Source organism: Pezoporus wallicus, unplaced genomic scaffold, assembly GCF_028554395.1.
Source record: "Pezoporus wallicus isolate ANWC-B61680 ecotype Strahan unplaced genomic scaffold, APGP_CSIRO_Pwel_v1 contig_4722, whole genome shotgun sequence".
In the NCBI taxonomy this organism is placed as follows: Eukaryota; Metazoa; Chordata; class Aves; order Psittaciformes; family Psittacidae; genus Pezoporus; species Pezoporus wallicus.
In genome coordinates, this window is record NW_026641840.1 from 803,652 (window position 1) to 820,109 (window position 16,458).

The window sequence follows — 16,458 nt, forward strand, 5'->3', positions numbered from 1 at the left end:
GGTGCCACTTGCATGATCCAAGGCCAGGTGGGTAATACTTTCTCAGTGAATCACTGAACTCTAATGTGTGGGTGAATGTCACAGTTGGACTGGTGGCCTCCACTGAAGTTGCACTGTAGGGCACCTGCCATCACCCTACCACAACCCCTTATTGCTCCCTTTTTTATATGGATCTAAAGCTCCTCATGAACATGCATGAATCAACCAGATAGGATAACTCAAGTAGCCCTGTATGTCCAGCAGCCTAACTACATACAAGGGATTTCTTCATGCAAAACTAGCTCCTTCTCCTCCCGCTCCAAGCATCAGACTTCCTAAGGCCAAGCACTCTGCTGAAATCAGCCAAAACTCCATGTTGAACACCCAGATTGGTCCTTCCCTGGCATCATCTGCCTGTTGGTATTTTCAATACTACTACTGAATAACACACCAGGAACGTCATACCAAACTTGGCCTGCAACGTGGCAGGCAGCATCCGACACTCTTGATCAGTGTCTCAAAGAGGCTTCGTGTTCTCCAAATGCTCCAGGTGATGCCAAGTGATTCAGCGCTGTTAAACTTCTCCGTATCTGTGGCAGATGTCGACACAGTTTGAATGGGGGTGGAGAGCAATGTGGTACGCAGCAGATGCAATAGCAACTCCTTGTCATGTAGCCAGTAGGACGTGTACTGCATAAAGCAACACTGGGGGGTGGTTTCTGCCCCCTTAGTTTTCTGCCCCAGAGATGCCCTCAAAAACTGCATCATTGTATAAATACAATGGTTTCTAAGGACAAGTCGTCACGAGATCAACAACGGAGCACATCTTTGTAGTAACCGTATTTACTCACAGAACATCGTGTGCAATTCTGATGTCCATAGCATGAACCACAATGGACTGACAGGGTTTCTTACCTGCTTCTCAGACATGATGTAGAGGTGCTCATGATCCACTGAGAAAGCCATATCTCGCAGTATGGGACCAGTATCCACCACCTGCACAATCTCATACTCCAGTGTGTTCTTGGTGGTGCCATCCACACGGATCTGCAGAGCAAAAACAGGCAAAGAACATGAGTATTTTTCCTCTTTCCATGGAGATTGTGTAATAATAATTGGAGAAATGTACTGTGGTCCATGTCATTTGGAAAACAACCAAAAGCGAACCCTTCCCCTGCATCCTCACTTAAGGATAAAGCAGGTTTAACTGCTGGTCCCATAAACAGGAAAGCACTTCAGAAGAACAATCCAGACCCTGCTCACATTTATCTGGCACTGTCACCATGTTACTGTAATTGCCTGGACAAATCTACTGAGCTGAAAATGATGGCACAAAAGGCAGAATCTGTTGTGATGATGAGCAGAAGATAAAGAAACACAAAGAGTCTGCAGGACTGACTCACTCAGATGATATTATTGTTCCTATTGCTAATATTCCATAGGGCAATATATTACTGCGGATTGAACAATCCAACACAGGCTATTTCTCTTGTTTATTATATATATCAGATATTGAAATCAGTCCTGCACAAATATGGCACCTTATGATTCCAGACATATCTCATAACAGGGTGTCACTTAGGAACATCAATAACTGGAATTAAGAGAAAGAACAGGATGCACAGTCCCACTCTATCCCTGGCAGTGACCCAGAGAAAGTGCATAAAACACCAGAGTTTTCCTTTCCTGTCTAAACCAAACTTCTAGAGATGGGGCTCAAAAGCAACTGGAGAAGGTTCGTAATCCCTTTCAATCTATAATTTCAGTTCAGGATAATAGAATCATAGAATCATGGAATAGTTAGGGTTGGAAAGGACCTTAAAGTTCATCCAGTTCCAACCCCCTGCCATGGGCAGGGACATCTCACACTAGACCATGTTTCCCAAGGCTCTGTCCAAACCTGGCCTTGAACACTGCCAGGGATGGAGCATTTATCACTTCTTTGGGCACCCTATGCCAGCACCTCAGCACCCTCACAGTAAAGAACTTCTTCCTTACATCTAACCTGAACTTCCCCTGTTTCAGTTCAAACCATCACCCCTTATCCTATCACTACAGTCCCTGATGATAATCTAGCTGTCAGGTCCTTCTTGATCTTGTGAGGTCCTGTACTTCAACAAACCCATGGCTGTGTGTTTCAGGCTTGCAGTCACATTCCTTATCTCCCTTGCTATGTTTTCAACATATTCCCTTTCACTTCTATCCTTCAGAAACACAGCACCTTTCCCTAGAAGAAACTACACTGTAGTAGATCTGCTTCATGCTCCACATCATGATCTCAACACTTTCTAAACCAAAGGTTCACATCTATGGTTTTTACTTGAGCAGTTCAATAGCTGAGCTAAAAGCACCCTTGCCACCCAAAGGAAATAACAAGCTGTGGAGAACTTATGGTACCAAGACCTATTCCCACTGTTCTCTGGCACAGTCCGTGAGCTTGTTCCTTCTGTATCAACCTTTCAGCCAAGAAAGTGTAAATCGCTTCTGTATTATAAAGGCAAAAAGAAAGGAAAAGATGGGATGACAAAGGGTCTGGAAAGCCAGTATGAGCAAAGAGCAGCAATGATATACAAGATTTGTAGCATATTCTTATACACCACCTGCTACATGACAACAAAGAAACCTTATTCCCCAAGGAAAGATAGGGGAAATGAGGCAGAGAGGATTTAAAGGGTATGGAGGATGCTCAGGGATGCTCAGAGCCTATGTGTTATTCATTAAACTCCACAGAAGTGGGTGCATGTGCAGGCATTGGCTTTTGGGCTGCTCAAATGACACCAGGGGACCTGCAGTTAGTTTGTCATCTTGATGGATCCGGCGATGACAGCAACACGTCACAACGTCAGCACACCAAGAGGTCAGAGCCTGAAGCCCAGCACTGGACATCCATGCCTCCCACTGCCCCTCACTGCCTAGGAGGAAAGGGCTTGCTTGTGTCCACGGTCCATAATGGATGAATTCAGCTCCTCAGGGCCTCTCTTTTGAGGGTGGACACTGACGTGATTCACCCATGAGGTCAAGAGCAAAGAGGCCAACAGGCTCAGGATGAGCCATTGCCCTCAGGACAGTCAGGAGAAAGGAAGGAGATAGAATTGCTGCGGGCTGAGAAACAGAGAAGTCTCCCTGTTGGGTTTCTACCCAGGGCATCTCAAATGCCCCATAGCAGGAGCCTTTCCTATTTCCCATGGAGACTTCCCTGTGCCATATTCTCACTCTCGGGGAGCAACGCTGAGCTTTGCCTGCTGCTTCAGCTCCGTTCAGCTTCCCCCAGTCCCTCGGGGCTGCTCATCCCCATCAGAGGTCTGCAGAAGATCCTCGCTCTCACTGTGCTCAACAAACCTTCCATCTCTGCTGCTTTGACCTTGATTTCGCAGCATCGCCAGGGTCAGATCTGCAGGCTGCTAGATATGTAAGCAGCCAATTATCACCCCAGGGCTCAGTCACCGTCCTCAGCCTTTGCCAGGCCCCATTAAAGGAGGAAGAGCTCAGAGATGGAAGAGGCAGGCTGGAGGAACAGGCAGCTGGAGTTAACAAACCGCTCAGACAGGAGGCACAGCTTACCCCCCAGGGAACCCCCCTATGCATTTGGTGCAGGTAAAAGATTGCAGAGGTTTCACACCAGGCAAGCAGAGCTACTCGGAAGCGATTTAACAGCTATTGCTGGCCTAATTGCCTGCAAAAAGTCATTATTTTGCAGAGGGGGAGGAAGGAACAGGGCTCATTCCACCCTACATGTGCAAACAGACACACGTGCGCTCATGCACGCACAGTACAATGAGCGCAGAAACCTCTCTCTTTAGTTAAAGCTAAGGGAAAAGATAGTTCAGAAGAAGACCAGAAAGTCTGGCAGACATCAACAGACCCTGTGCCAGCAAAGAGGTGATTACTGGAGCTTGCAGCCAAAAGTCTGGCCCTTAACTCAAGCCATCCCTTTACCTGTCTTGAACTCTAGCTTACTTATGTTCAACCCCAGGCACAGACCCCAGAGGATCCTCACCTTCCCAGCATTCTTCACAGCCCTGAGCATCAAACAACACAACAGCAGTTTCTCTTTGAGAGAGATTTATTCCTGGCTCCCAGGCACCCATTAGAACCAGGGCAAAATAATCAAAGGAAGAATCTGTGAAGGGGAAATGAGAAGATTCCCATCAAAACCTGCAAGTGATCACCACTAAAGCAGGGACACAGATACAGTCTCTAGTCAGAAAGCTCCCAAAGTTGCCAATTGCAGGGAATTTGGAGCACGCACCAGCAGTTTGCTCTGTTCCTGCTCTTCTTTGCTGGCATGAGCCACAAGCCCCATGTGAAGCTGCTGTGCTTGGATAGATAAGAGTTTTCTTTGGATGAAGTATGGGTATTCTTATAGTCAAGATGGTTTTATCAGGCTGTGGAATTAGAGCCTGACTGACAGTCCAGATGGGATTTCTCCTTGAAACTGCCTGTGAACCATGAGCACCTCTGCAAGACAAGAGAAGAGGGGGCAAGAAGTGATGGAGATAACTCCAGGACCATACATGAGTTTCAAAGTGCTCAGTCTGCTACAACCACTATTAACAGACGTATACACTGCTCCACAAACAAGCCCATCACCTCCACGTCAGTCCTGGACACACCTTGGACCACAGGATGCTCTCTACTCAGCACCAGAAGCTCCACTGCCCTCCTTTAACCCAGCACACAGGTGTGGAGCTCCCCAAGACAAACGCTTTCAGGCTGCATGTTAATCCTGCTTCCTGGGAAGTTGAATTCACTGGGCTTCATGCTGCAGTGCTGGCTGCTATTAAAACATCAGCACGATGCTTCCGAAGGTCAACTACCAGGGGACCTCTTCTGGCAGCTGTTTGTTTGTTTGTCTGAACATTATCTAGGTCTGGCTGTTTATTTACATCCATTGAAGTAGCAGACAATAAATACTCTCTCCCAGTAGCAAACAGATGCTTGCACTCAAATGTTCTGGCTGCAGCTGACTTCAAAACGATCTCCTTAATGAGCAAACAACACTATTAATCTTTAAAGACACAGGCTCCGGCCTTCCATGAGCTTCTATACTGGCCATGGCTAGCCCCACAGGCATCCTGGCAAGCAGCCCATGGGGCTGGTAGATGAAAGAAGGTAAAGGATACCTTCCATCACTCGACTGGTGCTTTTCAGCATTATCTCCTAGCTGCTGTGGGGTCTGCAGGAGGGTGATGCTTGAGTCTCCCAGGCAAGCTGGTGGCAGATGCCTCAATCACACTTCTAAGAGGGAGATGGGGTCATATGGTTATTGAAGAGAAGTGAACAATAAACCCCTCCAAGTCATGGGCATGGGCTCAAAAGCATAAATGGAAAGCAATGGGGTTGGAGGACAAAGGAATTGGTGCTATCAAGCACTTGGCCCCATTGCTGGAAAATAAACCATGATCATGACCAAAAGCAGGTATCTTTAAGGTCACCAACAGAGCGACTTCCAGACTGGAGCATCAATCGTGTCCCATAGTGTGAGAGCACCACATACCTCTGTTAGCCTGTTATTCCTCCACTAAGCTGGATGGGGACAGTCCCTGTTGGAAAGGCTCATTGTGCAGTGGAGGTTGGGTGAGAAAGAGGTGAAATGACCAAGCACGCCAGCAGCAGAGATGGGAAAAGCTCTCCCAAACAATATGCCTACGTTATCAAATAGCATAGTGTAACAGGAGTTACCTGTCAAAGGACACTGTTTCTGCTAAAATCCAGCATCCATACTAGGTGTACTTCAGGAGCTTTACTTCAGACCTAGCAAAGCCTCATCCCAAAGACTGAATCAGTCTTTGGAGCCTGTTAACATCATGCAGTTTTGTTTTACCCAAGAAAAATCCAGTTCATACACTTTAAGACAGCTCTGCTGTATAAACCACAGCAAATGAAGCACAGACAACTAATTGTCTTCAGAAACACACTCCTGAACCAGGTCTCCTTCTACCACCTCACTTCTATTTTACTGACCCATATTAGGCTGGTCACTGGCAGCAAAAGAATGGCTCATTTCCGTTGTGCCAATTGAGCTCATTTGTTTCCTACTCTTCTAAAACCACCACCTCCAGCCCAGAGCATCATTCCTGGCCCACCAGAGTCAAAACAAGACCTCTCTCCATTAATATCTCTTTATAAAGCACTGAAAGCCTGGCTGGTATCAGGATCAGGCTGGATGGCCAGGCAGGCAGCAGGAGCAGATGCTGGTTTGATAATAGTCATTACAAATAATTAAATGAATAACTAAGTGGAAGAGGAGCTTGGTGAACCATGGCTCACTCAGTCAACCCATCCCTCCCCTCCACTCTGCTTTTGTGCAGCGCCAGCAGCCCTGGGCTGATGAAGGTAAAGGGAATTTATCATCGCCATCCCAACGCTTCCAGCCAGTGCTCCAGCAGCTCCTGCTCAAGTCTTGCTGATGGTCTATTTTGGCCATGAAATAGCCCCAGTTACCTAGAGCAGGGATTAAATGGTTGCCAGACCCAGCAGGACAAGCTCCATCCTCCCCATACCCCATAGCATCTCTCCTTTGTCCTCCCTGCCTCTCCTTCTCCCAGGACTTCCCACTGAAATCACCATCATTACTTCTTGCTAGTGGATTAAGGATCTGCAAACATCATTTCTAGGAGATCCAAGCAGTCCTGGAGCCTGGCACATCAATCCAGGCTGCTCTGAGCAGTGCCCAGCCACAGCCTTACAACCGCACAGGGGCCTCTAATAGTTCATTGCTTTTCCAATATTAGTTCCTCCCTTTTTGATGGTCCTAATGTTCCCCAGTGGATGCTGTGACTGCTGGCTGCTGTTTCTGGCACGGAGAGGGGGCAAAGACAGAGCAGACAGCACATATCTAATGTCGGAGCATTATGATGATCATCTATTTCTGCTTTTGCATTGATTTGGGCTATGTGATGTAGCTCTATTGATCTCAGCAAAGAGGGGGAAGAGGCTAGTGACATTCCATGTTCCTCCTCTATCCCTCTGTTTTGGCATGTGTTTTCCAGTCGAATAATCTGCTCTAATTTGCCTAAAGCCTATTAAAATGAGATCAATTTCTAATAAAACATGGCATTTCAATAACCCCATCTATCTACTGATCCAAAAGAACCTTTACAAGCACTAATTGAAAAAGCAGGGGCTGAAGTATCTCTTTCTCATGCCTAATAGTCAGCAGCCAGCAGCATCTCTTGTACACATGTTTGAAGGTGCTGCTTGCATGGACGATGCCAACCCATCCAGATACAGATATCAGAGCACCTTCAGTCATATGGAGAGCAAGATATGGAAAACCAGGTGTTTAGTCTTCCAAGCACTCTTGCTTTCAATGCTGTCCTGACCCCAATGTGTCATGGCAGCAACCACTCTCACCAGAGGTGATCCAGCTGATCTCGAGAGGAGAATCAAACCCAATTTTTTGCTTCCAAGGTAGATCTACACCTAAACTTGCCGTTTCCCTCCAGCTTTTACCCTGGCAAAGCTCATCTCTTAAACTCTGTCCCATGCTCATCAGTGTCTGTGTGATCACTCATCCAACCGTATCCACAGACCCGAAGTTGTCCACACAAACACACCCCTTGCAAAAGGCATCTACAGGCACTGGATGCTTGCTCCACACATGTCCACCGGAGCGCACACATCCATCCACACAACAGAAGGGGCAGCAGAGCAGGTTGGTTTTGCAATCCCTTAACATTTCTTTTGTCCAGAAGACCTAAATCTCGGGGTTAGCAAGCAAGCAAGCAAGACTTACTTGCTACAAGGCCAAGGAGAATGGTTCTTTCTCCCTTCTCCATTCACACAGTTCCCAAGGCCTTTTCTTCAAGCAGCAAACAAAGGGTTTCCAAGAAAAGAGCTTCCCTAGAATACTGTTGGCTAATCCCTATCATCTGCAGGCACTGCACTGTAATCCTTCCACCACATACACTTGGCTGGGCTCTGGCAGGGAGCACGGGTGGCTGCGCTAAGGAGGGGCACAGGGTCTAATCCCTGCAGAGGAGTCACCCAGTGACCTCTCATGTAATCCATCCAGGCTGCAAAATCAGGTCAAACAGATGTGCCTGACTGCTGGATAGGAGATCTCCCTCATGTTGGGGCACAAGAGGATTCCTCTCACTTCAGAAGGTCCAGGAAAAACAGGACAGAATGTTGATGGCCATCTCTTCCCCTTTACTAGAGAGACATGGGTCACTATGCCTTGACACGGTTCTTAAATGCTCCAGTTTAATGGCAGGTCACTGTCTCATAATGGAGCAAATATATAATGATCTCAGATGTGATGGACGGAGCCTTCTGCTTTGGGCCAAAGGGTCTTTCAAGCCAGGACACAAACTCCTAGCTAGCAGAAGTCCCTTCTGTTTCATAGTCCACAGCATGTGACTTCTGTGCCATACCACTATGGTTCCCAAGCAACATTGATAGAAAGATACTGGTTGCAATAAATTTATGATGTAAATTAGACATAAATAAAAGACTAACCTTTCAGTGTGGGCTTGAAGAGCACCTAACACATTGGGTTTATGACTGTTGCTCCCAACACCATAAAAGCAATGATTACAGCTTGAAGTGTGGCCAATCATAGAATCACAGAATCATAGAATCAGCTGGGTTGGAAAAGCCCTTTAAGCTCATCCAGTCCAACCGTTCCCAGCACTGCCAAGGCCACCACTGCCCCATGGCACTGAGGCCTCGTCTCCATGCTGTGTGAACACTTGCAGGGACGGTGACTGCAGCCCTGCCCTGGGCAGCCTGTTCCAATGCCTGAGCACCCTCTGGGGAAGGAATTGTTCCTCAGCTCCATCTAAACCTGCCCTGGTGCAGCTTGAGGCCGTTTCCTCTTGTCCCATCCCTTGTTCCTTGGGAGCAGAGCCCAGCCCCTCCTGGCTCCATCCTCCTCTCAGGCACTTGGAGGGAGCCATCAGGTCCCCCCTGAGCCTTCTCTTCTCCACACTGAACCCCCCAGGTCCCTCAGCCCTTCCCCATCACCCTTGTGCTCCAGGCCCTGCACCAGCCCCGCTGCCCTTCTCCGGCCCCATTCCATCACCTCAACTTCTCTCTTGTAGTGAGGGGCCCAGAACTGAACACAGGATTGGAGGTGCTGCCTCACCAGTGCCCAGCACAGGGGGATAATCACTGCTCTGGTGCTGATACAGCCTGTACCTCAACTGCAGGGCTCACCCTAAAGTGAAACAGGTACAGAGAAGGAAACAGAGGGAAAAGAGTAGGAGATGACTTGGTCCTTCCTCTCCCTCACCAGGGAGAGCACGTCAGGTGTATGCAGCTTTCACATTCCTTAGCCAATTGACCGATGACATCATTTTTGAAAGCAGGGTTTACACAGGCTCCCCTGGCGCTCCCTGATTGATAAATTAGACACTCATGAGCCACGTGCTAATCAATGCAAATCATTAGTTTGTAACAACACAAGGCAGGCTCCACAGAGCTCATTTTTCAAGGTAATGGCCTGCCAAGTGCTCAATGTTCAGCAGCAAGCCCTGCCAGGAGATCTATTAACAGCCTGCTGGCACTCACCTACGGCACCGGGCTGTCCAGTCCCCACCAAGGACCTGGTTGTGTTGCTCCATGCAAGAACCAGAGCCCTGAACCTGCTATTCCTCCTCCTTTCCTTCCCCATGAGCCATCAGTGCGTGCTTGAGCCCAGAACCTCCCCCGTGTGCTGGGCTGCACCCCCAGAGAGTGAGCAGCAGCTCAGGGAGGGGATCCTGCCCCTCTGCTGTGCCCTGGGGAGACCCCCCCTGCAGCCCTGATCCAGCTCTGGAGCAGCAGCACAAGAGGGACGTGGAGATGCTTTCGGTCAGAGTGGGTTCTGACTGAGATTAAGGGAACAGCAATGGAAAAAGAGGAAAGTATTAAAATTACACTTTTACGTGCAAAAGCATGGGTGGCATCTCGTGAGACACAATCCAAAATGCTTGCCTGACTCTGGTCAGTTCTTAAGTAAGGGTCAAACTGCAGATAAAAGCAATTCAGACCAGCAGAAAGACTCAAAGCTCTGTCTGCATTTGGTCCAGAAATACCCAGAAACACAGTGTGTGAACAGGACCGACGACAGACAAAGATCTCAACACAGTTGGCCTTGAGTACAAATCCTTACATGGGAGAAGCTTAGTAATTGAGGCAGATAGATAGCAAAACGGGATGGCATGAAGACAAATGGATCACCACATGGGCTGGATCATGAATACAAGTCCTTTATAAACGTCTGTTCGTGGGGCTGGTTCCTCCCAGAGATGAGCTCATCCCTCTATGCCGGGAATGCGGTGACCCGGAGGGCTGGAAGCAGAGCAGCACCACAAAGGGCCCTTTGACTGCAGCCAGACAGGGTGAGCTTTGAGACACCCATAGGTCCTCATGACACTGGGTCACTTGAGAGGAAGCCAGCTGCCCTTTGGCAATGGGAAGCACGGAGACCCGGGCATCCACATGGACACATGGGCAGGAGAGCACACAGCGGTACATGGATCGGCAAGGGCAGCACAGCACACATGCAGGAGGGCGGAGGGCACCCAACAACATGTGAAGACACCCGACAACACATGCACCTATGTGCACACACTGTGCCCACCAAGGTTCATCTACCTGGACTGAGGATGCTCTCCCCAATGTGCCACAAGGTCCTGGTCATGAGTAAGGGGGTATGAGTGATGTAAAGATGGGCACATGTATACAACTGAGTGTGTATTCACACCCAGCACAGCATTCCCACCAAAAACCTGCTCCCTGTAGCAGACAACACACGGAATCTGTTCTGAATACAGGCATGTACACACACCTTGGTGGCTCAGTGCCCTATGCAGCTCCAGGCATCAGTGAGGGCAACAAGCTCAATCATAGCCTGTCGCATTCAATCTTGGAGATACACAGATGTATTTGCAATTTCCCTTTACAGCGTACCAGAGGCAGACCAAAGCTCTTGCTTTGCTGAGGATTTGCGTGGTTTTGCCACTTTCTCTATAAAAAAGCAAATCAGAAATAATATCCTAAAGATTATATCACTGGTCAAGTAAGATTCTCTATTCCTGCACCAATATTTGCGTGAAGTGCGGATGCTAAATGACTACAGAGAGATGCAGAGAGTGATGGACTGTGAGTGTATAACTGAAAACAGAGAAATCTCAGGGCTGGAGCTCTTTGCTAAGAGCTATGGGCTTGGGTGGGTGGATGTGGATGGAGTGCTGGCTTGGGAACGGTTCCTGTCAGCAATGTGGGGATCTGTTATCTCCAAGGCCAAGGGAAAGGGGAACCTGAAAGAGAAGCTCTCCAAGGAAATCAGCCAGCCCAGACTCCCTCTCCAGTCCCTTTGTCAGCTGACATCCCTGGGGCTAAGGTTGTGATAATAAGGTCCCACATATCTCTGGGTCTCAGCCTCGCTGAGAGGGCTGTGCTCTGCAAAGGTTATTGTAATTCAATTGCTGACCCTTTCAGCTCCTGGGCTTCTCAATGCCAAAGTGACCTATAAAGAACTTAATATCAGATAAAAGAAACATCTCTTGAAGCCTTTCTAACCTTCATAATCTATGTTTATCCACAAGAAAAAAGAAGAGAATGAGTGAATGCTTATCTTCCAATATTGCCTCAGATAAAAGGGAATTACCATCTGGGGACAAAGCTCCACACTTGCCCTCATTCCCCTTTCGTGCAAGCAGCCAGAAAACTGATCCAGTGCTGAAAGAGTAGACGAGGCCTCTTCCATTCACCTCCCACAGACCCATGCTCCACTGAAGGCTGCTCTCACCTGCCAGTCCACCAGCAGTTCCTCTCCTTGTCTCTGATGTCCAACTAAGGGATATGTCTCTCTGCAGGCCAGCTTTCTCACCAGTCATAGATTATAGAATCATAGAATGGTTTGGGTTGGAAGGGACCTTAGAGCCCATCCAGTTCCATCCCTCTGCCACAGGCAGGGACACCTTTCGCTAGACCAGGTTGCTCCAAGCCCATCCAACCTAGCCTTAAGCACTTCCAAGATTAAGGCATCTACTTCTCCAACATATCCTCCACTTTAACAGCAAGATTGTAAGATAGTCCTAACCAAGTCAGTCCCAAATGAGAAGCAGTGCTCCCAGCAAGTGCCATGTGTGCTCAGCTGTGTCTCACTGAAGCCTTTGCCTTCCCAAGGCTTCCTCTCATCTCCCATCAACTGATCCTTCATTATTGACTGATATCCATCCCATCTGTTGGTCTCCTCCAACATCACTTGGCTGGATTCACCTGCAGATTCCAGCACTGAGCTACAAGACTTTCCTAGTCACTACCTAATGGAGAGGCAGCCACCACCCCAAACTCCTGAAGAAACAACTACATCAAACACATCCCTTCTCAGTTCTTTCCTCTCCACCTCCTCTATTCAAAAATGGGTTGGAACTGGATTATCTTAAGGCCCTTTCCAACCCAAACCATTTTGTGATTCTATAATGAATTACACTAGAGATCACTGGATATGGAGCAGTGGAGCAGTGAATAGCAACAGTTCTCCTTCCCAGCACCCTCCTTTATACAGCCTCTGACTCCAGCCTAGCCTGGTAACAACAAATGGTCTCTGTTCTCCTTCATCCTTTTCTTTAGCTTCAGGGTTAGAGCAAGGGACTTAGACAAATGGGAATCTCAAACCTTAGCTAAGCTATGAACAGGCCATATGACTTCAGAGATGCCAGCTGCCCTGTCAGTGCCTCAGTTTCCACATCTTTCACTGAAACACTTTTGGATTGGGTGATTTTTAGGGGAGAGCTTCTGTAGCTGCAGGGAAGATTAAATGGCTGTTCCTGAGATATGAAGTATGGACCTAAAAAATACTACCAAAGTAGCATTCATCACTGTGCATTCCTCAGCTCAGAGAGTGACACAGGGGAGAGCAGCAGGTTTTAGGATCGCACACCCATGGCTCTCAGATCACTATTGGGGCACCTCCAAAGAGGTCTGGGGAGAGTAACAATTGTTTGGTATTGGAAATCTTCAAATGGAATATATTATGGAAGTGACGTGAGGGACCTGGGGGGTTCAGTGCGGAGAAGAGAAGGCTCAGGGGGGACCTGATGGCTCCCTCCAAGTGCCTGAGAGGAGGATGGAGCCAGGAGGGGCTGGGCTCTGCTCCCAAGGAACAAGGGACGGGACAAGAGGAAACGGCCTCAAGCTGCACCAGGGCAGGTTTAGATGGAGCTGAGGAACAATTCCTTCCCCAGAGGGTGCTCAGGCATTGGAACAGGCTGCCCAGGGCAGGGCTGCAGTCACCGTCCCTGCAAGTGTTCACACAGTGTGGAGACGAGGCCTCAGTGCCATGGGGCAGTGGTGGTCTTGGCAGGGCTGGGGTAAGGTTGGACTGGATGAGCTTAAAGGGCTTTTCCAATCTAAACATTTCTATGATTCTGAGTTCCAATAGCATAAGAATAGCACGTATCTCCAGACCCTTATTCACGGGGGTTCCTTGTACATCCATCAGAATTAGCCAAATGTGTATTCAAAGCCCTTAATTGAATTATCCAAAAGTAATTTGAAGGAATATAAAAAGAATGGCATAGTAGGCACATTTTTAACGCTTGTAAATCACCCGCCAGGACCATCAGTATAAAGTTTCCATGTATAAAGAGGCAAAAGACGGCAATGCAGCAGTTAAAGAGTGGCAGGAAGTGATTTCCTCCCAGCCACGCACACCCCTGACTGCAGATAATCAGCCCAGGTCTCTGGAAGGGAAGCTGACCACCCCATGGAGGAAACAGAGCCTTCCATGAGCACTTAAAAGGATTAGGAGGTCTGCTGGGAACTGTCCTAAAGGAGCTGTATGGCACAAAGGGCAAGGCACAAGGCATGATCAAGAGAGAATTAAGAGTGTCAGAAGGATTTAGTGGGTGAGTGCTGACATATTATTCCACTTAGACAGAGGCAGGGGACTGCTGGGGGAGGAAAAAGGCTGCCTGAGCAATGGAGGTTGAGGTCTGGTTGTTGAGCTGGGAATCAGACCCTACATCAGACTGTCGAGCAGTTTAAGTTGCCCCGTCAAAGGAGTTAGAACAGCTTTCATGAGTCTAATATGATCATATAGCATTGAACCAGCCCAAAAACCTCTCACCAGACAGAACTGCAGGTGAAATGTAGGGAAATTCAGAAAGCAGAGGAAAGATGAGCACAAATGGAGTCGTAATGCAGCATCTCTAGGGATGCTTTGGCTGAGCCAAGTGATGCACAAGGACCACAGCCCAGCAGGGAAGTCAGAGCAGAGCTAAGAATAGGCACTGTCCTTCCAACAGGACCAATTTGCAGGTCCCCAACTCACTTGGTGCCCCATATCTTCCCCCAGACCCTTTATTTACTTCTGTAAGTACCAGAGCAATGCCCTGTCTGAGGCAAAACAGCTGGTTACTTCTCTTCTAATGTAAGAGACTGAGATGTCTGAGCTCTAAAAACCAGCATCCCATAAGGAATTGCAGGAGTCCTCCATCCTCTACAGGTCTGTGGCTTGCTATTTATCTGCATAGTTCATTATCTGTGTACAAGTGGCTTATACCTGGCCACGTATCAGTGGAGACCAATAGGCAGGTCCTGCCTGAAAACTGGGGACAAAGTGCAAGCATTCCTGGGTGGTCACTAACAGAGTAGAAACCATATCCCATGCTGCAGCTGTGCTCTTGGATAGCAGAATTTGGGAAGAAGGCCAGGTCTGCTTCCTAGAGATGCTCATGACACTGCTGTGCCCCTAGGGTGCCTAAATAGGATCTTTCCCTGTTCTCTTGAACATGTCAAGCAAAGCAAAGAGCACGCAGCAAGCTCAGCTGCACCTTTGGTGGTGGAAAGGTGATGGAAGAATAACCTGAGCATGATCTCACGTCTCCATAGCCATCAACTACCTCCCATGGGCTGAGGAGAGACAGCAAGAGCATCATTCACAGGAGCCGAGGGATCGCTTTCCTGTGGGACCTCGAGGTAACCCGGGCAGTGAAACTCTACCCAAAGCCATTCTGACATACGGTGGTGGTTGGAGACAAAGCAAGGTCAGGAGTTCAGCATCAATACAGCAAGTGCCAGTCAGGACACAAAAGATTCAGGGATCAGATATACCTGCCAAGCGCTGCTTGGGAGGGAGAGTATTGAGATGCATAATTACAGCCGCTTTCATCTGTGCTGCTCTTCCCCGCAGTTCACAGGGCTCTGCTGGCTTTGTCCTTGCGGGCTCCTAGCCAAGGCACCACTCCATAGACACACAGGTGCTGGCACAGTAGCTGAATGATGTTCATCATATTGTGCCAGCCTCATCCTCCTCTCTTAAATGAGGGATGTGAGAGTTGAACCCCTCTTTCACTGGCAGCAATGGCTCAGGATTCAGCAGAATCACTCTTAAGATCATAGAATAGTTAGAATTGAAAGGGATCTTAAAGCTCATCTAGTTCCAAACCCACTGATACGGGCAGGGACAGCTTCCACTAGGTATACAAGAATCTAGAAGATGGACCACTTGTTTCTGTGGTCCATTTACTCAGCTTTGCGCTGGAGTAAATCAATAGTTACCCCACATTTACACACCAGTAGCAGCAAGGACTCCAGGGGAACTCATGTGGACTGGTGACTGCAAGAAAAGAAACACAACCTCAAGCCTCCAAAGCTGGAGCAACTCCTTTTCCTTGAGGTCCTGCCAGAGCGAGGTAGTGCTGGTGTTTCATATTCCTGAAGTGTTGGGTGTTATTTAGTGAAATTCCAAGTCAGGGAGACCTAATCCACAAACCCGTGTGCATTTTGAAGTACACGCTGATCTTCATCCAAACAACAGCGTGAAACATCTGCACTATTGAGGATCTGCTTGAAAACAGACCTCTTACTGGAATTCCCATTTGCTCACTCTTTCCCAAAGCCTGATCTCTTTTTGAGGGAAGGCTTTCAATGTTGCCAGGGTTTTCTTGTGCTAAATTAGATCAGTTTCAAGAAACAAATCACAGTTAACCTCAGGTTTGGTGATTTTCACACTCCCTTGAGGATGCTTCACAGAGCCCTTGGGAGAATAGATTTACAAGTGCCTGGAGCTCCCTTGTTTTCTCTCCCTATAGATCTCCCTCTTAGAAGGGGAGGGGTAAAAAAGGCTTTTTAATAGTTATTTTATCAAGTTGCATCTAAAGTTTTCTTGGTCCATGGGAGATGGTGAAACAAGGAAGTGAGCAGCTCTGCCAGCACATCCAGTGGGAAACAAAGGGGAAGGAGAAAGGGTTGGCGATGGTCTGACAGTTATTTTTAGCGATCACTCGACCAAAATGCTCCTTTTTTGGCCGAAACTTCTCTATGTGTGCAGCAGATGGCGCAGCTGCAGTAGCTGTCCCCATTGCCACCCACTGTCCCCATGCCAGCCTCATCACCATCTGAAAGGTCATCCCTCACTAGATGGTGGTTTCATCCTGCCCCTCTTTGACAGGGTTCTGCACCATGCAGCCTGCAGCACTGGTTTTTAGCACTCTCCAAGCAGTTTCCAGTGATGAAAGCGGATCACCAGCTGTCCCAAAG

The 16,458-nt window shown here is 48.2% G+C and overlaps 1 protein-coding gene across 3 annotated transcripts in view; it reads right to left on the reverse strand.

Annotated features, from left to right (window-relative positions):
* The window catches only part of PLXNA4 (plexin A4), a 464,287-nt gene that overhangs the window by 235,164 nt on the left and 212,665 nt on the right, over positions 1 to 16,458 (reverse strand). For all 3 annotated transcript variants that reach the window (XM_057425602.1, XM_057425603.1, XM_057425604.1), the window contains exon 4: positions 895 to 1,026. In XM_057425602.1, the coding sequence (XP_057281585.1) occupies positions 895 to 1,026 (132 nt within the window). The remainder of the gene's footprint in view (positions 1 to 894; positions 1,027 to 16,458) is intronic.